At 37.3% G+C, this 21,499-nt stretch overlaps 2 protein-coding genes and 1 long non-coding RNA gene across 9 annotated transcripts in view; 2 read left to right on the forward strand and 1 right to left on the reverse strand.

The window, feature by feature from the left end:
* Nucleotides 1-7,444, reverse strand: LOC131798128 (uncharacterized). Of its 4 annotated transcripts, XR_009341274.2 has the most exons (8): nt 7,165-7,444; nt 6,141-6,192; nt 4,593-4,635; nt 3,527-3,662; nt 2,710-2,906; nt 2,571-2,622; nt 2,347-2,417; nt 1-1,731 (listed from the first exon to the last, which is right to left on the reverse strand). It is a non-coding gene; the product is annotated as an uncharacterized lncRNA (long non-coding RNA). The 4 variants fall into 4 exon arrangements; XR_009341273.2 differs by lacking the exon at nt 4,593-4,635; XR_009341275.2 differs by having other exon boundaries at nt 2,710-2,903; nt 4,593-6,192.
* On the forward strand, nt 6,227-16,342 carry LOC131798125 (short transient receptor potential channel 4). 4 transcript variants are annotated; one of them, XM_066162715.1, is made up of 10 exons: nt 6,227-6,724; nt 7,570-8,422; nt 9,464-9,815; nt 10,486-10,957; nt 11,586-11,784; nt 12,138-12,290; nt 12,677-12,772; nt 13,184-13,246; nt 13,811-13,900; nt 15,333-16,342. In XM_066162715.1, exons 1-10 carry the CDS (start codon nt 6,627-6,629, stop codon nt 15,426-15,428), a joined length of 2,472 nt encoding a protein of 823 aa, XP_066018812.1. In that variant the 5' UTR covers nt 6,227-6,626; the 3' UTR covers nt 15,429-16,342. The 4 variants fall into 4 exon arrangements, with proteins under 4 accessions (XP_066018812.1, XP_058971759.2, XP_066018814.1 ...); XM_059115776.2 differs by lacking the exon at nt 6,227-6,724 and adding an exon at nt 6,905-7,037; XM_066162717.1 differs by lacking the exon at nt 6,227-6,724 and adding an exon at nt 7,159-7,190.
* LOC131792702 (short transient receptor potential channel 6) overlaps nt 15,633-21,499 on the forward strand; it is a 13,218-nt gene continuing 7,351 nt past the window's right edge. The window contains exons 1-2 of the mRNA XM_066162724.1: nt 15,633-15,752; nt 19,579-20,738. The gene's annotated coding sequence lies outside the window, so the exon portion shown is untranslated. The remainder of the gene's footprint in view (nt 15,753-19,578; nt 20,739-21,499) is intronic.

Below are 21,499 nucleotides of genomic sequence, written 5' to 3' on the forward strand. Positions count from 1 at the left end.
TAATCAAATTTTTAACAGATGACAATATTAACAAGCATTACTTTCTTGTCACTATTAACATGCATCACGAAAGAAGACAATTGAGCAATAACTATTATTCATGCTAATACTAAGTCAAGGCTTTGTCACAGTTTCTTTCTCAAAAAGATATTGTAGATGAATATAAAGAGTGATTTTATCCAACTGGTGAAATTGGTCATAAACTACTGTGCATTACAAAATTTTTGGTTTATGTCATGTTTTCCACATACAACATGGGGAGAACCAACAATCAAACATGCATGCTGGTGTCACACAGGTTTGTTTACATACTGTTTCATGGGTTGAGTAAAATCACTCTAGTTGTTCCTTTTTTAATGTTTCATATAAATTTTGGTTACCTTTTTCCTGCTATGATATCTTTTGTTGATAAAATCATCTTGATAAATAGGATACACTGTAAGTGTTTGGAACAAATAAACACTTTTTTTGTGTCATTTAAGCAGGAGTGATTGGTGCTAAATATTTTTTCTAACCACATGTGCAAATCGTAATTAATCTAACTCAAAATTCAGGCTTACATTGCTCATCTAACAAACAAATGGGTGGTTAAAAAAAAAACTCCTTCAGTTGTACTTGAACATGCAACACTTCCATGGAAATAAACATCTTCAGTACAAATAATTCAAGTAAATAACTTCAGGTAAAATACTGATTTTTTGGAATTTGTGAAATATAAAGTAGACTACACTGCACTAATATACTATAAATCCATTCTATCCTTTTACTCACTTGCAAATATTTGGCTCTAACTGTTCAATACTATTTGACAGATTACAGAAAGTAACTCTGTCCTTCCAATTTGCCCTTATATACTTTTGAATAAAATAAAGCAGTTGACACCAGATCGAGGAGTCAAGGCTATTTTATTCACTCATTCACTCATAATGGTTGGTAAGATTTCTTTTTTATATGGGTTGCTGTAAACGTAAAGATTTTAAATAAATTCTTTGCAATTTAAATGTTTGTGTCATTTTTTAAAATTTTACTGCTCTGGAAATGCACTGGATATGAAACTCTGGAACTACACAACTCCAAAGGAGGTTTTGTGGACAAATTCATGGGTCTGATGTGAACATGCTTAAGAGGTCACATTCTCTATTGATGTTCTCTGGCCATGTCTAGGTACTATTCACAATTTGGAGCTGCAGAATTTTGGATATAACTTGAATTAGGCATGCTTCAAAACCCAATTGAAACTGTTAGAGTGAACACATGACCTGTTAGGTATTTAATTATTAGTATTACACTGTGCCAAATAGCTTTCCTTTACTGATTTTATTTAAAATTACATAAAGTCTTTCTCCTCAAGTTGCCTCCATTTCCAGTCTCTCCACATTCCATAATGATGCTGTTTTGTAATGCTCAATTAAAGACCCATCCATCACTATCAACTTGCTTTAAGATACTTGCCACATCAGTTCTGTGGTTTCCTTGGTCCAAAATTCCAAGGCTCTATCCCACTTGTAATGAAAAATCTTTGTCTCAACCTACCCATCCTTACCTGCCTCCAGTAATCAAAATTAACCTTTTTTTCTGTTGTCATCACTGCATGGTAACACCCTCTTGGAACATTTATCCCTTTCTCCTTCCTTAGTTTGAAAAGATATTGCTCAGTGATGGCATTAAGGCCTTGGAATACCTTCCTTCCTTCCTTCCTTCTTTCAAATAGAGAATCTGTAGGGTTGGAATCTGTGAAGAAAATCAGTCTCCATTAGAAAAGAAACTTTAATGACACTCAGCTGATGAAAGACTGTCTTTACCAAATGGTATTAAAATGCACATTTGGCCTACTTTCATTGGGTTGGTTGGACTTCTCTGCTAATGAAGTACCACTAACCTTGAGTATCAGTATGTTAATGATAATATGCTATGAATTAACTCAAGGGACAATGAAAACAACCTCATCCTTCTGTTAACCCAACAAACAAATTTAGCAATCAAAGAAGGAACATCAATCATTAGATGTATTTATAATAATTTCCCTTAAATTTTATTGCAGACATAAGGCACTAAAAAACATCCAAAACTGGTCATCAAAGGACACATAAAACAAAAGCAATAGTAATTATAATTGTAATAATAGTAATAATAATAATATTCCCCTAAACTACTTGGCATGTTACAAGAACATCTCTGCATAGTATAAAATAATTATTTTATAATAATAATGATATTCCCCTAAACTACTTAGCATGTTACAAGAACATATATGCATAGTTTTAATTAATAATTATAATAATAATAATAAAGTAAGAGAAAACCTAAACAGAAGAAAACTATAAATCACTCGCAAATTCTGCATACCTCATAAGAAGCATCTTTGGGAGGCTTGAGGAGCTCAAACAGGACAAAATCTTCATCATCTGGTTCACTGGCTATAAAAAAAGCACACAATGCTTTCATTAGCAAATAACAAAAAACAAACAAGGTTTATAGAGATAAATAATTATGGAACAATGTAGCAAAAAACTCATCTTACAAAAACAAAGAGACAAAGAGTGAAAATGGTCAACATAATTATTAACTACCTTGAATATTGTTTTCATTTGACAGCTGTGTCTTTGTCCAGTAGTTGAATGTCTAATGGTGAAAGAGGAGGGAGGAGAACAAATAAATCATCATTAATATCGTCATAATCCTCCTCAAAATCTCCTGATTCATACTCACCAGGAAAAGCAACACCAAAACCAGCAGAAACCTCTTCCATGGTTTTTCCAGTACTAAATGGACTCACTCCTGTTTTGCATTTCTTGATTCCATCTTCACCTATTCTTGCACTGCTGTCTTCACCAGCACAATGCGCAAAACAGTATCTGCCAGTTTTTCATCAACATATTTGTGGCATCCATTGAAGCTACAATCTGCTAAACAAAATATAGTATTTGTAAATAAGTACTTAAGCTATCTATGATTGCTACCTTTAACATACACTCACTGACTATACCCTAACATCAGTAGGCATATTCTCCGTACCGTTCTCTATACATTTCCTGAACTGTTGACAAGGAGAATTTGTTTAAAAATCAAGAGCTTTATAAGTTGTTGGTCATTTCCTTGATTCATGTGGGATGTGGGATGATATCAGGGGTGATTTTGTAATGAGAAATTAGAGGCTGGCCACTCTTAGGGTTAAAGGGTTAAGATTTTTTCTTTCATTAATGTATTGCAAACTGTACATAACTAGTAAAGCAGATCCTATTTAATGGTTCAGAGATGACCCTTCTACAAGTAACTGGAGTTGAGGCAATGGAAGGTATTATTGCATGCTCAGTGTATTGTAGCATAGTATTTAAAAGTTTCCTGTTTCTGAATTCCAGCAGTGGATAACTCTTGTATTCCAGCACTGTTATTTTCCAGCCCCTCTCAGCTGTTCTCAGTTTCTCAGCAGGAGTTAACTGTTGTATTCCAGTAATGTTAATTTCCAGCCCTACACAGCTGTTCTGAGATTACCAGCAAGGAATAAATATTCTTTTACAGTACTTACTTGTATTTTCCAGCCCCTGCAAGCTGTTCTGTCATTTTTGTTTTCCAGCTGGAGGTAACTGTTATTTCTAAGCACAATTATTTTCTGGCCTCTCTAGGCTGATTGGAGTTTTCCTGCTCGAGTTGAATGTTATTTTCTGTAAAACAGAATAATATACATAAGGGGCGACCCAGGCATGAAGTGAAGAAACCTTCCTTGGAAACCTTGGAAACAAGACAATGTTTTTAATTGCTCAGATCAAAACCAAAAAATTTTATTGTTTGTTAAAAACAATGTTATATAATGTTAAATGTTACATAATGTTAAAAATATCAAGGTCAACAGTAATTCTGAACAGAAAATTTAATAAATTTGACACCTGTGGAGTATATAGCATTGCTTATGAATGAGACTAGAATGTGCTTTTAAATTTCCATCATACCTGAATAATGTCTGTGTAAAATTTGAGCTCAAATATAGTATTTTTAACTTATAAATCTTCTCCTAGTAAGTGGCCCTGGCAACCTATCTTTACATGTAACTGCCAATAAAATAACCCTCCATCTTCATAAAGATCTAAGTAAGCTTTTAAGGCCTTCCTGTCATTTTTTTAAAGCATGGCCTCACAAACTTTTTCTTTTGGCTACACCAATAGAAAACATTTAGGGAAAGTCAAATAATCAACAAGCACAACTAGTACTTAAATACTAAGTTAGCAATTGACTGAGACACCATTAGCACCACTGTGACAATAAAAAATGCAAGAACCCTCAACTGGCTGAAACTTGCATCATTCAGTTGCATACTATTCTTCCCACATTTCCTAATAAATTAACCTATATTTAGTGGATACCTCTATAACACAGACACTAGGGAAGGTTCTTAGAGAGGTTACCTTTGATACTTTTATAACTATAAAAGTAATAGCTTTCGCTGCAGTTTAAAGTGATTTAATTTTTGAGATACAGTTAACTAATTCTTCACTTATCACACAACAGCTGTGCAAAGCATATCAATTGTAAATAACAAATATGGAGAGTTACAAATTACTTTCAGTACTTTATAGTGCAAGCAATGTGTTCCTTACCATCATTTTGCAGTGTTTTCTTTCCATTTACAGACTCAAGTGGCTGTAATGAAAAAACAAATTCAAACAATTTTACCTCACTTCCTAAAGCAAGAAATCACAAGAATAAACAAGTGTAGAAACTTAGACATACTTAGGCTAGAACCCTAATTCAAAAATTAAAAACTACCCCCTGCAAAAAAAAATGTACCACTGTCTTTGGTACCATCCTGTTCCTCCCCTATTTCCTTTTTTTTTTTTTTACTTTTCTTTTCTATCAACTTTCAAACACATACCATGCTTCTTCTTGATGGGAAGAGGTTCCATAAAAAACCCAAATAACCAGAAAGATTACCGGCAAGATAGATAACCAAATGGATAACCAAATGAGTAGTGGTACCAAACTAAAGCTTGTAGCAATTCACCGACCTGACTATTACACCCTATTCTGTTTCCCCAGGTCTATGTGAACTAGATTTTGAGCACAGAATGTAATACCTCACCAAACATCTGCTAGGATGACTCACTTAAAAGTGTGCATGATTATCATCTCTTGCTGAGATAGCACACTACACTTCAATGTTTTTATTACTACACATATGGGGGCTTTGGTAAGATTGTGGAAAGGAGGGAAAACATTTGAGCAGCTGGGAGGGAAAAAAATGACAGTGTGGCAGCCATTTATTCCCACTTGGATAGCAAAGTCTGGGGAACCTTTCCCTGGAAATTTAAAAGTTTGGATGTCCATTTTAGGCCACTATTTCTCAAGTTGGCTAAAAATTATATCTGCTACAAGGGAGAGTGAGGGAGAGTGTTGACACTGATTTAATGAATAGAGTAGCTTTTACATAATGAACTATATAAACATTATATACATAGTAATGTTGTCTTGTAGATGATGTCTGTGTGGTCTTGTTTGATTTTTACCTTTGCCTTGCTCAAAAATATGAAATTGTGCCCTGGACAACATTAAATTTGGGGCACAGTGCTGTGATTTCTGACACAGTATATTTAAAGCAATTACTGATGGCAAAGGAATTAATTGGTACTTCAATGATGAATGTAGAGCACAGCAATCAATGTAAACCATCTTACCAAAAAACATGGTGACTGGTACATTCACCTAGAACTCTTTGCACAAGAAAATCCTGGAACCACTCAAAAAGTCAAGCACAAAAAATCGGAAAAATTTAAAATTTGCATACATAATGTTGTTGTTTTGCAAAATATTGCTTTCTACATGTGTCTTACCCTAAGAATAAAGGTAAAATTTACAGGCACCATCTTTGTCTGTAAGTGGATTGAATCTATTGGGTAAACACCAGAAAAAATGATAATAATGATACAAATAGGCTGAGGGTTTAGTATAGGTATGCTGTGGTTTAGTTTTATCCTTAGTTTATTCTTTTACTTTTAAAAGAGGCCAAATTGATAGTGACATATCATCTCACCATAACTTAGGCTAGGAGCTAAATTTTATCTTTCTCTACACAAAATGCATTTTCATTCATATCATTAACAAAACTAAAGGAAACTGATTTTTACACCAAGGACAAGCACAACAGATACCTTTCATCTGCACTTTTGTTTACTTTGCTTTGCTGCTGGTTCTCATCCATGCCTGTATGAATGATATTAAGTAAGGGTGAAAGGATTAGTATTTTCTTCACAAAGATAGTTGCAGAGAGTGTCTCCATTGATATATGGATTACCAGACACTCACAATGAACGCCAACAAGACCAAGTTCTTGCTAACAAGCGTAGGAGCAATAATCGCTAATAATGGGCAATAGTCTGTATTGAATTAAGTATTCATTTGTGCATGAATTAGTATTTATTTCATTTTAATGTTTGTAACACACAATTGAAAAAGTATGTAAAATGTGGTAACAAAGTACATATCATTGTGGTATATAGTTCAAGGGGCTTTATTCTAAATAGATCAAAACAAAGAAAGTGGCATATGTCAGCCACTGATCTAAATAGAAAAGCACATATTATTAAGTGATGAGTAATTTTGCTGCAAATTTTTGCCCTTCTGGGTGAGCAAAGAGAATGATGACCCAACTGTTACCAACTTGTTGCAGAGCGTTAGGAGCCAGCACCCTATCCTTTATAAGAGACCAGATCTTCATCATATGTAGAAGCAGTTTGTAAGTTAACTTTCCAGGATATGTGAAGTTTAACATCGACCATACATCCTAGCTGAATTTTTGCGTAGCCCCATACATTTACAATGAATACATGTCTTCCACTGTACCCATAATAGCCACCAGTGTAGACACTATGAGACTGCTACATGCAACATAATACAAATTATTGAGGCTGGAAGAAAATCACAAGTTTTTGATCATTGAAACACCGAGAGCTGTCCTGTTTTTTAATCGACGTGTAATATCTGGTGTTACATATCCCAAACAAAATAAAGAAGTCAGTCCTCGACACAGAAGGATTCAATGAATCCAGGTATCATGCAGCGCGCTACATGAAATCTACTGGAATTTAGCACAAAACTTGAACGCGATCTTTGAAGAATGGTTGTAATATTTAAAATTTAAAAAAATACTAACATGAAGTGCAACGAAAACCTTACCTTATTGTACCAGCTCCAACAGAAAAGTAAGGAAAGCCACGAGGCAATGTCAAATTCTCGTCTTCCTAGGCTTTCCAACGTATGGAAGAAAATTTCCCAAATACCACGCACTTTAAAACGCAACCAGAATCTTACTCTTTCACCAATCCGAAGCGTCCCAAAAGGTGTCAAGGATAGCCCATGAAATTCTCAAACTTCGAGTGCGGAAATCTTAACGATCTTTTTACACTTTTGCTTTGCATCCCTCCCCTAGTTGGGAAGTGACACGCAGAAGACACGATCACAACGCACTTTGATTGGAAGAAGTAAAAATGCGTTCTATTGGTTATAATGTGTGAGGACATAACCACAAGGGAAGACACAACTGCAACACTACACATACTAACCCAACTATTTCCGTTGTAGGTGTGCCATTGATGGCAACAATATGGCGCAGTGCAATCCACCAGATATCCAACCAGCTCAGCCAGAAAGTAAAAGCTTCGATGATTTTCTGTTTAAAATAGAGACAGAAACGGAGGCAGAGGTAAATAATTTCTTGTCGCGCTGTATAATAACGGATAACGAGAATCCAGAGAATCCTCTTCTGAAGCAACTTGAAAACGCTCTCCAGAAGAGGAATGTTATTGAAGTATGGAAACTGATAGTCGAGACCAAGGAGCAACATGAGGATGCCATACTTGAAGGCCTAAGCGATGTGTGGAGATCCATCGCGGAAGAGGAGAACATTAAAGAGGATGGGTGCTCTTGGAAATGTGTCTTTCGTTTTTCTTGTGGGAAACTGTGTGCCTTGTTCCGCTCAATAATATATATTGAGGACGATAGCGATCAAAAGGAAGGAATACCAAGCGAAAAAGAACAGACTTGGATCAGAGTACTGAGCAACCCGCTGTATATTAGTCTAGAATATCTCTGGAGAATGAATCCCAAGTCAAACCAACAAACAAACCCAGAAACAAACAAACGAACCAGACGCACAGGAAGTAAGTCAACAGACGTAATTGAAGCAGCCCTTGACGATTCTTACCTTATTGAGAAAGTGGCCGCGTATGAACATCACTACAGCCGAGATGAATACTTGGGTCGTGCAAAGGAATATGAACAATTTGCCGTTGATATCATCGAGCAAGCCGGTGCCTCACAGCTTTATAAAATCATTGATATCGAAGGAAAAGGACCATTACTAAATGAGACGCCGAAAGATTTTATTCAAAGTCTCAGTCTGTTAAAGAAAGCAGCAGATAAACAGCGGAAGTTGGTAAGATTGTCAAAACTTTTTAAGTTTATTGAAATACAGTATTTGAAGTTCTTTGATTGCAGATTCAACCGTTTTAAAATAGCTATAAACGACAAAAATGTCACTTTGACAGAAAGTGAAGTATATAGTTATGGTAAACTAGCTTCCTGTTGTTTCCGTTTCGAAGAACTCACAAAACAAATTCGCTTTTGTTCAAATTCCGGGAAATGAAAATGTTCTCGGTAGACGAGCTCTAAGAAATGACGTCAAAGGTTAAACTTTGAAATATTCATTCACGTGAAGTATAATAAGTGTATAACAGTATTATCGTTTGATCGCGGGTTCTTGTAGTCTGGAAAAATTGGTTACGAAAGAATTCATGTCAGAACGTTAAGTTTCAAGTCCTAACAAGGCAGATTTAACCATTTTCCTGTCCTCATCGTCCTTTTGCTATTGTAACCTCGATTTTTCCGAAATCTGCCTGCCCCAGCCAAGCACTATGGCGCCTCTGATGTTTTTGCCGATTTCCAAAAATATTACAAACCCCAAAAGTTAGGGTCGCACTAGGAAAAGTGTCTCGTTGACAGATTTTGACCGCAAAGTAAACAAATTCTCGTAAAACTTTGCCAAGTGCGACCTATGCCTAAGAAATCAATGAACCATAACGTCTAAACATTTTCACTCAAAATACGCTAAAAAACTCATACTGCGATTGAAATATCAGTATTTCTAGCCTTTTCGGGTATTTTTAATTCCTAAAGGCAAGAAGTCTCCTTCACAGCCGTTGTTTGGTCTCGTCGTGGGGAATAGAGCTCGTTGCGTGATAAGACTAAACAACTGCTGCGAAGGAGACTAAAGAAAAAGCACGCAGTTATCAAATCCCTTTGAATATGCACTGAAAAGGGCCTCCATAGAAAGATCAGCAACGAATTAGCATATAATTCAGTGTACATTATCCAAAAAAAGAGTAATAGATAACTCACTTGACAGATTAAAGCTAATATTTTGTTTAAACTCTCTATATATTTACTGTTTTATAATAGAATTGTTTTTAATTTTCAGTTCGTGGCGAGTCCCAAGTGCCAGTATATTCTCAATGAGATCATTTATCTTGGCTGGCGAAAGCGGCAGGATGAAGGATTCATGACAAAGGCTATATTGTTTCTTGTTCAATTTCTTCTTGTCTCCCTCACCAGTATAGTATACATTCCTCTACGACTGATTCGCAGATGCCGCTGTCGTGGGCAATTTGAGGACAGATGCTTCTGGAAATTTAGGAAACTTTACGAACATCCCTATTCAAAGTTCATCAACCAGACGATGTCTTACGTGCTGTTCCTTTGCTTAGTCTTCGCCTCGTCTTATCAGGATGAGTTTAAGATAACACGAGAAGGTCCTGAGATGGTGACAATTGGTAAGTAAGATATCTGCTAGGGCTTTGTTTCCATAGACCCCTTCAAAGCTGTAAGTACAGTATGGATAATCAGCACAGGCTATAACAATAAGACGGGATACTGCGGCCACGCTCTGTAGGAAAAGAAATACAGAGAATTTCAGATTTCACAGATAGTTTGGAGCACACAGAAGTTCTTAACGGCTCATTTTTAACGAGTAACCAATTTTCATTTGTTCATACACAGCTCATTAGAAACTCTAGCTTGAGTCGCTAAGAAGAAGCTTTATAATCAAACTACCAAAGTATTTTACATGAGAAGATGAGTATGGTATTCTTTGGGTGACAATAGATTTGGCTTCATTCTTGCGAGAGCTTGGCTAAAGGGGAAGGAAACACGGGCTGGAGTAGTAAAATATAAGGGAAACATTGTACCAGAGCGCAAATATCTTAGTGCACTCAGAGCTATTTTATGGTGAGGAAACCTTTCAGCATGTAATGTAGGAGTCGTATCATGCAGTTGTTAATTTTCCAATTTGGGTAAGGCATCTGCTTAGTTTTAAATTTAGGTGATGTCGTCACATACTGGTTTCGGAGGGATTACGACAACATTTTTCAGTAGAACCAGCCGTCGCACAGAGGTCAATTTGTGTTAGGTAAAGCTTGAAAGCTTTGCTTTTTTTTTTAACAGACTACGCTGTTCTTGCCTTCGTATTTGGTCTACTTCTGCAGGAGTTAAACGAGCTCTGCAGGCAGGGCATCTTTAATTACTTTTCAAAATGGTGGAATGTTGTTGCCACAGTCATTGTCTTCACATTTCTGTCGTCCTACAAAATCTGGGTGGGTGCATGGGGATCTTACGGAGGGTGGAAACCTGAGAAACAAGCGTTCATCGTGGCTGACGCCATTTATGCCAGTGGCTCTGTGGTGGCATTTTTCCACTTGGCGCACATTTTCCAAGTCCATTCAACGCTGGGTCCCTTGCAACTGTCCCTCTATAAAATGTTGAAAGATGTCCTCAAGTTTCTTGGCATCTTCCTTCTTCTTTATATAGCATTCACTACGGGCGTGGCCAAGATTTACTCGTACTATGTCGCCTCTCAGAAAGAGCTGCATAAACAGAACGCCACCAGTCATCCCCAGGTGTCTCATCCATATGCAATGTACGTATACTTGTGCAAATACAATACTAATCAAAGGGGGAAAGTTTCTAAGGAAACTGTAGTGCTGCGTCGTTGAGGGGCATTACAAGATAATTTGGTCCTGTCAACATACAATTAATATGTTGATGATGTAAATTGGCCACCAGAAAGACCTTCTACAGCTGACATTTCGAGCGTTATCTTTTCTTCATTGGCTCTGACGAAGGGCTAAGTATAATAACATAATTTTGGTTTTATCAACTGAGTTGATGATGTAAATTGGCCACCAGAGTTTCAAAGCTGACGTTTCGAACGTTAGCGTTAGACGTTTCGCTCTGACGAAGAGCTAACGCTCGAAACGTCAGCTTTGAAACTCTTTACGGTGGCCAATTTACATTACCTTGTAACATCACACCCGATCAGAAGCTGAACACCAGGGAGACACGACCATCATTTGAATTTAGAAAGCAGTTTAATCATGTTCAGATGAATACTCGGCCGTCACAAGTAACAACCTATGTCCTGCGTCAACCGAGCCTTTACAGAAGATCGACGATTCAGTTACGTTGAAAGTGACGGAGGTTATCGTACCTAATCATCAACCAAGCCTTTCTTTCTCAAATCTTGTATTCGTCTCATTTGTTTTCAGACACACAAAAACCTTCCTCGAAATGTTCTGGCTGTTGCTTGGTCTCGTGGAAGAAGACAAAATCTCGGTTAAGGATCCCGCTTTTTCCCTCACCTCCACCTTTGGCCACCTTTTTGTTATTGCCCATGTGATTTGTACAGTCATTGTAGCTTTGAACATGCTGATCGCAATGATGAACAACTCTTTCAACAGGATCATGGTGTGGAAAATTTTTTTTTTCTTTGGCAATGGTTCCAAATACGTCGGCTACACGTAGATTCAAAAGACATAATCGCCTGATCACAAGCTTTTCAAACTTTTCTCAAACTTGTTCTCTTGGTCACTGATAGCTCTCTTTCCGAAAAACACTTTAAGAATACATCTAATTGGCTTTCCACAATTGAAAGTCTTTAGAAAAAAAAAAGATACACACACAGGAACAGCAAGATTAGTGGCAAATGATTTTGGGATGTCGAACTTAAGGAGCACCAACTGTAGGCAATGTGTTTTTGAAACATGACTAATGTAGGTTTCGCTAAAGCAATAGAACACATTTTTTTCATTCATTCTCAGGAAAACGCAGATGTGGAGTGGAAGTTTACAAGGACTCAGATGTGGTTGGAATGGATCGATAGAATAAATAATGTTCCCGTGCCGTTCAACCTCTTGTACTTCATACTGCACTGTTTATTTCCAGAATGCTTTAAAAAGTGTTGCTGCGAAGGTGTAAGTGGCCAACATAGCAGAAATATTTATTTGCGAGTGGAAGCCAAAGGTGTGAATGAGCGGCACAATCGAGGGGAGTTAGGAGCTTCACTGTTTACTGAATGAGACCCAGAGTAAGATCAATTTATTTCTTCAATCTTTTTCGATGGAGCGATTGTCACATCAGGAAACGGTTAGTTACATGACAAGCAAGCCGCGGATCTTGCCATTAAATTGTTTCAAGTTTAATGGTTAATATTTTTGATTAAGGGATACTTTTATGACTGGATATCACCGATATCGTCTTAAAAAATTTAAAAATCTGAATTTGGAATTCTACTCCATAGACAATACCTTTAATTAAATGCAATTTCGGTAACATTTTTTTTTTTTTTCTTCTCAATTAGAGACAAACTGACGTGGAGCAGGGAAATGGTGACGGTGTTGCAGACGTTGAGCAGGGAAATGGTGACAGTGTTGCAGATTGCCCGTCATCAGAGGAGGTTAGATGTAGCTTATCTATAATTAATAGATAATAATAATAATAATGACTTTATTGGATAACACAATTACCGGTAGAACCAGTAGTTCTCATTGTGGTCCACAGAATAGAAGACAACACTTGATGACAAGACATAAGCATATTTGAATCATAATTAGACCAACAAATTGAGTATCTGGTGTTTGTCACTCTTTTTTTATCATTGAGTAACTCCTCTAATTATTTGCGGAGTTTCTTATTGGCTCTGCGCACAGCCAGTTTGAAATAACTCGCCCGATTACTCTCGTCATTATCACCATCATGATCATTGTTATCATCTTTATCTTTGTCTTCATAATCATTATCATAATCATCGTCATTATCATTATTATTAGGAGCACTATTTCTACCATCATTTTTTTATTTCAATTAGGGACAAAATGGCGCGGATCAGAGAAGAAGACACGCATCTCAGTATTATCTCATAAAACAACAAGTCAGACACAACTTAATTGTTTCCTGATTTCTTGAGGTTGCATCTGTTTTACTTTTCTATAGACTGAGGTTCTCAGGAGATGACGACTTTTCCCATGGTGAAACCTCCTTCATCTCTGCTCTGCCCCCCCTCCCTACCCCCCTCTTGCTTGTGATTTGTCACTCCTCATCCATTCTCTCATATCCCTAACTCTTCCCATATCTCCTGTTTCCCGTCATCCCTAAACACTTACCTCTCAATCTTTACTCTTTACCAGTTTCTTCCCACGCTTTTCCCCTTATTCATTGAAATATTAAATTATTTATACCTCGTCTGGCGTATCCAAGGGGGTAATTTTGGCAGGCGAGGCATTCTCTTAACTTTCCTACATGTGTCCATCTGAACCCAAATTCCTTGTGAAGTTAAATGACGGACGACATCTTTTTCCCGTATGGTACTATCGTGGCAGGCACAGACGCCCCCATCCTCTCCCCCTCTGGGATTCTCCACGGATGTCTGTTCGCAAAGGGCAACCTCTGAACCCACAGGGAACTCGTACTTCAGTTACTTATGCTTTTTTTACAGGGGGAAAATGACCAAGCAAATCGCTTTAAAGCATTCTGGGAGAAAATAAAAGAGTGTAAATGCTGCAGAGACCCCCAATCACCAAATGAGGTATCTGACAGTCTTTCATTTAAAATATTAGTTTTATTTCTTTATCAACGCATTTGAGCTACGTCTTGGACAAATACATCAGACACTTTCAACCAGCCTAAGTAACTATGACCTCAATTTTACAAAACAACAACAATAGCAACTCTTTCCTTTCAAAGAAAATTCAATACTAGCATAAAACCTAAAACGAGAACCACAGCCGTAGGTGTCCCATGTTACAACACACCTACTGCCTCCCCCTGCCCGTCTCACTGTCAGTCTGCAAGATGGCATAGACACATTGGCAATTAATAATATTGGAAGATACAAAGACAGGAAAGAACATCAAACACGTTGCTCTGGAGAAAAGTCCCAACTGATTGTGTCAAGGATTGTGGGTTTCCTTAATTAACATTTTTCCTTTATCTAAATGGCTATGAAATTTTGGCTTGTAAAATATTTCAAAAATTAAACATTTGCTGCGAGGGAATTTTCCGTACGCTTTTGTTTTTTCTTTGGCAAAAGGTTCCAATTCTGCGTTACAATTTTGCGAGACATCTCACGCCGAGTTGAACTTCAATCTGAGAATATGTTTAAAACGTGACTGGTGTTTATCATAGTGTCACATATTATATCTAAAAGATAAATCCATTATTTTGATTTTCTCAATCATAAAACTTAATTTATTTGATTGGGCTTTTGATATCAAATTTGTGGATGTTTAAATTGCGCTTAACCCTTTAACTCCTAGAAGTGATTAATACGGAACTTCTCCCTATAAAATCCTTACATTTTTCAGCAAACTGGTAATGAGAATACTCAAACTCATCGGGTACAAGATATTACCTTGATTGAACACCAAATTCTCGTAACCAATTTACAAGGAAATGTGTTGCAGCCAGAGAGGAGAATTAACAATCAAATCTTGGGAGTTAAAGGGTTAACTGAAATGGAGGGTCTCAACGGGGTAATGGCTTTTAAGGCCAACGGTTGAGGTTTTAGCTATTTTATTATTTTAGCTAACGGTTAATTTCGTTCCGTTTCGATTGAAAGAAAAAAACCTTACGGTCAACATTTTTTGCGACAAACGGTTAAAATTACCCTTGCGTGTGTAATGCACACTTGCTTATTTGAAGATGGGGCCCTTTTTTAACTACTTCATTGTACTGAGTGTCAAAGGAAATTTACACTGAACTAAATATTGAAATTTGACTTTGGATCTATGTTTACTTTTACTAGGAATTTTTATGGCTACCATGTAACTTTGGCACACCACCCGAAAACAAATTAATTATCAAGACCGGCTTAAAACTGTTATGAGAAAGTTATGAAGCAAAGAACATTTAACGTCGTGTACACCGCATTACATTATGTCACATCAATAACTGTTCATGGATGTTTTTGCTTTTGGGCCTACCTTTTAATTTAAATCTTTTATCGTTTGAACTAACAGAAACGTATTGAAGAAATGAAAAAACTAGTCGTGGAGTATCTAAAGAAACGTTACACAGCGAGATGGGACGAGCTGGTAGCAACTACCCGATTGTAACACAGGTGGAAGAAGCACATCGTATTGCAAGATGAGACAGCTTCATTGGATAGCTCACACAAATATACTCATCTAGGATAAATAGTCTAAAATGAAACACAGATAGTCCTGCCGCCTACTGAGGAACGTTCCGCAGACATTGAGCTGCTTTATGGTCTCAGCCTACTTAATAGAGCGATTCAAGCTTGCCTCGCTTGCAAATAACTATTTTTCGAGTTCACAGCAGTTTATTTCTCGAGCCACTTACCAGTAGAGGAGGTTTCAGTCTGTTTCAGGATGCGTTACCTAGCTGGCATATTCCAATTGTTTCTCAAACCGCATAGGGTATGGACAGCAAAGGCCAAGACTCAATACAAGAGCAATTTAAAAGTAGGGTGTCCTTATTTCCATATAGTCAACCGAGACAAGCAACCAAAAAACATTCAGCTGAGAAATTTTCCACGCAATTTGTTTTGTAGAGTTTCCTCTTAGGGTAGGGAGACTTAAATATCAAAGAGCGAGTCCCTAGCAATTACCATTTGGCCGCAGTGCGTTTAGAACAAAGGTAGTTTTGAATCTGAAATACAGAAGTACGTGTTAGCCAAGAAGAAATTTTATCACTGATCTGACAGTAGTTGACCGATAATGATAAAAACTTCTTGAAACGTTGACGGACATGCAAATTTCCTTCACAGTCTGTTTTGTTGTCTGTCTTTTGGAGGGTCACTCTTTCCGGTCGGTGGAAGCGGTCGGATTCTATTTGTATGTATCCGTTGCCGGTGTAATTTGCAATTGAACAAAAAAGCGGTCAACCATTAATAGTGTTGCATAGTATCAACTTGGATTTTTTTAGCTATCACGAAGAGTTTCCTAACATTGACTGTCTTGTATAGTTCAGTGTCAGATACTTCGAAATTGAAATTCATTTCTTGAAATAGTCGTGTCAAGCACTTCTTTGGGAATTTTTGGAATCGTTTAGCTTTGATCTATTACTCACCATAGTTTTTACGCGGGTCTTATGATTGAGAAAGTGCGAGGCCACACATACAGTGTCTATCTTTAAGTGGTTTGTTTTTTAAAGTTCACAAGGCAACCAGGGGGACAATCAGACATGGTTTGATTCTACTCTGGATTCAAAAAGGTACAATTCATAGACTCGTCTATGAATTATAACTTCTCCATTACATTCATTAAATATATAATTAACAAATAGAGAAGCCTTGACTGTGCTCTGTTCTGTTATAAAGCACGCAGGAAGCGACTAGAGCATGAAAGAAGTGTAGGGAGAAACACGAGACGTAGTCGAGTGTTTCTTCCCACTTCTTGAGTGCTCTAGCCGCTTCCTAAGTGCTTTATAACAGAACAGAGCACAGTCAAGGCTTCTCTATTTCTTTTATAATAAAGAATCCATTAAATTCCCCGAGCATTACTTTAAATTTTCAAAACAAACTTTATTTCCAAAGCGAAGAACAGTGTCGTCAGCATGCTCTATACTCTCATAAAGCACGCTACAATAAGCCAATCAGAATCCTTGTTAGAATGGTTCAAATAATCTGATTGGCTGTACAAGACTAAAGCTGTCAAAAGTGTCAAATCATCAAAGTTCAAAAACCATCAAAGTCCACATTCTACGATAGCTCACAAATTAAAATAGTTCGGCAAGTCGAATTTAATACTTTTGCCTGAAGTTTTTAAGTCTCTCATACAGAATCTTGAAGTGAAATGTTCAGTAAACTTCAGCCGAATTATGGCTCATAAAAACACGCGAGTTTTTCCACATGACAAGGTATAAAACAAACTGTGAAAGGCGAGTGTTTTTTGAATGAACGACAACCGAATTCACCGAAACATGAAGATCGCTCGGGATACGGCAAAACTCGGCTGCAGTGACTTTCCACTCAACGCATCGGAAAGGATATCAGAGCAAGCTCTTATTTTTTCACTCGAAGGGCGGCCGATATAATTTCTGAGACTTGCTTTACTGTGATGACCGGAGATCGCCATGATGAGCGAGCCGCGATGGACTTCTGCATGATCATATTCGCTCAGACACCGTCATGATTAGAATGAATTTTAACAGTTATGCCAGTTTGGTTATATTTTTCATCATTTCTGTTTTGTTCTGTTTTTTTTTTGAACACTGAACTTTAAATACTATATGAGTGTTAGCTGTGTTTGATTTTTATTTCCGTACATAAGCTTGCAATCTAATTGAGCGTGAATTAATCTTTAAAACTCGGAATGTCTATTTTGTTTTTCCTTTGAGGATTTTCGCATCTGCTCACGTTTTAATAACGTAAATTACGGCGCCTGGTATGTTTACAAACCTTTATTTAGTTCTTCTGTTGCTACTTGCCGGCTCGCTTGTTCCGAAACTTCACTTTCAATTATCGGAAAAAAGCTAAAAAGAAGTCCCGGAAAAGGTCGAACATAGTACAATTTGGCGGATGGCGTGACAGCTTTAGCTCAGTTCTATGTTCTATACTCTCATAGAGCACGCTCTTTCAACCAATGACAGCGCGCGTTATATCCGAACTTTATTATAAACCAGAATAGCATCTAGCCATGTCTAGTTTGTTTTTATTCGTTAAAGTTATAAAGACGTAATTATTGAAAAAGAGTTTCCATCTTTATACTTAAGCTGCTCAAATTTACAAATTTGGTTGGCGTCTCGTTATCTTATCCGTGATAGATAGTGTTACCGCTTCCGATAGAAGCTGCGAAACATTTTCTAGTTTGATTGACGCCTCCGTGATTAGTGTTTTGACAGAAAAATGTTGCTAGTTAACCTATGATCGCACAATACTTTAGTAACTTCTCGATGTAATGATTTCGTTTGTAGGACAGCCCCGAAGAATAGGAAAAGGAATAAAGAAAGAGATCTTATATTGGTTTGTTTTATATTGCACGCGCCGTTGGCTTCTTCATTTTTGTTGTTTCTTTCTTTTTCATTTTTAACTCGTGAATTGCGCGCATGCGCAAGAGCGAGTTATAGATACGATGTGGGGAATAGCATTTGCTCGCTCGCTCGCTCGCTCGCTCGGTTGGTCGATTCCTGTAAACTTTTTTTCGATTTTAGGCTTTTGAGTGCATTTGATAGTTTTTGGCGAGCAATAAACAAACGAAATGGCGACCTTTGTTGCTAAGAATAGTGGTGGGGTGAAAAAGAAGCCAATGATAATCTTAAAAGAGTGTTTTTTTTTCGTTTTAGTTTCAACAAGCGGCGCCAGCGACTGGCAGGCATGCTAGGATTCACACTGAAATAACAGAACAACCTTCGTTTTTCATAAAATTGTAATTCTCAATCCTTGAACTTGAAAACAATCTGAAGATTCATTGAAAATATCACTTACTGCAAAGCGCACGGAGTTTACAGATGTTCAAAAGCTTTTCTTGTTATGGCGTGAGATTGAGGACAAAATCGATCATTACGTTCGGTTTCGTGTGTCTTTCTTGTGTGAAGCAACAAAAGATGCCGACGACTGACGAAATTACAAGTAAACACGAAAATCAAATAACGCCTAAACAAACAATTTTAGCTACCGATTTTCAGTGAATTTTTAACGAACAATTTTCTTTTAAGGTTCAAGACAATTTGAAGATTCAAAATACGTATTACGTACTAAAATGCGAAAGTTATAAACCACAAAATTGATAAATAAGCCTGAAATGAAATTCTATCTTGTTATTGATTATACGTTGCCTTGCACGTGACTAAAATCTGCCCAGGCGGAGATCCAAAATGACGGTGGCAGTCTTGGCTTAGTTATATCACTCAAAACTCGTTCCCGTTTGTCTCATTTGATAAAGAGGGAATCGTTAATGTTTTCATTAAGACAGTATTGCCTTGATTTTCTAATTTTTACAATGATAGACAGTAAATTTCACTTTTCACCCACATTAACTTCCAACCTTTTCTTTTGAACCAAAAACAAAAATGATATACTTTTAAAACACATGACATCATCCACCCTTGTCAGATGTAATAGCATGATCATTTCAATTTCAATTACTTTGTTTCTTTGCTACATTAGCGAACACTGAACTACTGCTTGTACTCTAGATACGACAATCAACCACAAAATTCCCTAAACCAGATAACATTAAACATAATCCAAAAAATCATGTGTCAATTCAAGAGTTTGCTCATAGAGCACTTTCAGTTTTTGAGTGTCATTCATTTCTGTCTACCTTGAGATCGCATTTCAACGCTATCAAGTCTTAGTCTAAAGTTCAACTTTTGAAAGCCGACATTGTAGTGAGGTCGACTGAACATTTAGGTGTGTTCGGTAACGCGGATGCCGTCCGTATACACCAAAAGATAACAGTTCTGTAGATGTGGAAGATATTAATGGACAGGTAGCTCAAAAACGTTCCCGAGACCAGCAGAAGACTCACAGTCAGTCTCGGTGACGCGGCTGCAGTCCATACACACAACGAGATAAAGATTCTGTAGATGTAGAAGACACAAATGGTATGGCACAAAATTGTTCCCTAGACACGCAGGAGACTGATGTTTCTGATACCTTTTTGAAATTAATACGTGAGGAGGCAAAAAAAGACGTCGAAGACGAGGTTGAATCCTCTAAAGCCTGAGAAGATCGTTTGGAAGTTGCCCTCCAAAAGAATGATGTTGTCTTGGTCTGGAGACTCATCGCTGACTTCAGAGAAAAAAATGATAAGAAGACCCTTGACAACTTAAGCAATGACTGTAGAACTATCGCGCGCAAGGAGAACGTAAAGGAAGATAACAACATTATAAGTATCACACGTTGGAAGATGTCGGAGACGTGGAATAAAGTGTGTCAACTATGCAAATATTTCAAAGAATGGATCTCTTGCAAGAGCACTGAAGACAATATCGAAGACACGACAACGGCACAAAACGAAGAAGAAAGGAGATGGATCCTCATATTGAGCAACCCGTTGTACATGACCCTCGAATGGTTGTGGGAGATTGATTCGAATACCCGAAATCAGCCGAATGCGAATGGGACATCGGAGATGGAGGCAGATAAGCAAAGAATAAAGCGTAAAGAAACTACATTGTCTGGCATTATTGAGGCATCCCTCCGTGACTCACTCCTGTTAGAGAAAATCGCCGCGTACAAGTATCATCAATACAGTCGAGACGACTACATGAATTGCGCGAGAGACCTTGAGAAATTGGCCGTAGATATCGTTGCCCAAATAGGTCCTTCCCAACTGAAACCGCTTCACCTCATCATGGATATCGAGGGCACAGGATGTTTATTGAATGAGAAAAAGCCTGACAATTTCATGCCGAGTGTGAGCCTGGTGAGGTTCGGCGTGGAGAAACAACGAAAGTTGGTAAGTTAAGAAGTCAAGTTCATTTTTGCTCATTGCCTTAAAACAGTGAGCTTCATTGATTACAGAATTACTTAAATAACCTTGGCGAGGCGAAAAGGTCAGACCAAAAAAAAATTAAAAGAATGAATAGCTGTAAGTGTATTTATCCATAACTTTACATGTATATCTCAATATTTTCCTATTTTATAAATTTCCTGTCTGCTTTATTCGTCAAATATTACAACCTTCAATTCATAAGTAACCAAGAATTAAACCCAAAGTCAGACTCAAACACGAAGCCGGAAATCTTCGTCAATTCTCAGAATTCAAATTATTATTTACTTAGTCTGTCAGCAGTTCATTCAACGACAAACGCTGATTCTCCAGAGTTCGAAGGTTCGAGGCAAACCTTTCGTTTTCTTTGCGGATTTCTTCTTAATGATAATCTGTAATTTGAACTGATATCGAACACGATCTCTTGCAAAATTAAGTTCTCCGTTTCCAGCTTAGGATCAGTTCTGTACTTAGAAAATCATTATTTATAGCTATTTATCACGGCATACATAGATCAGACATACTTTGTTTTCATTTATCTGTGCCGGGTCTAATTCCGTCACGAACGACGAAGAAGGATCTTTCATTTATCTAGCTCTCAATCTATAGCTTCGTGCCTAACTTCATCTTAATGTAGCCCTCTTTAGCAGTTTCTTTTCTTACGGCCCGTGTGTTACGCAATTGGGTCATAAATCCGAGCGCTGAAAAAACGACGTTCTGTAACTTAC

Source organism: Pocillopora verrucosa, chromosome 2 (assembly GCF_036669915.1).
Source record: "Pocillopora verrucosa isolate sample1 chromosome 2, ASM3666991v2, whole genome shotgun sequence".
Taxonomy (NCBI): domain Eukaryota; kingdom Metazoa; phylum Cnidaria; class Anthozoa; order Scleractinia; family Pocilloporidae; genus Pocillopora; species Pocillopora verrucosa.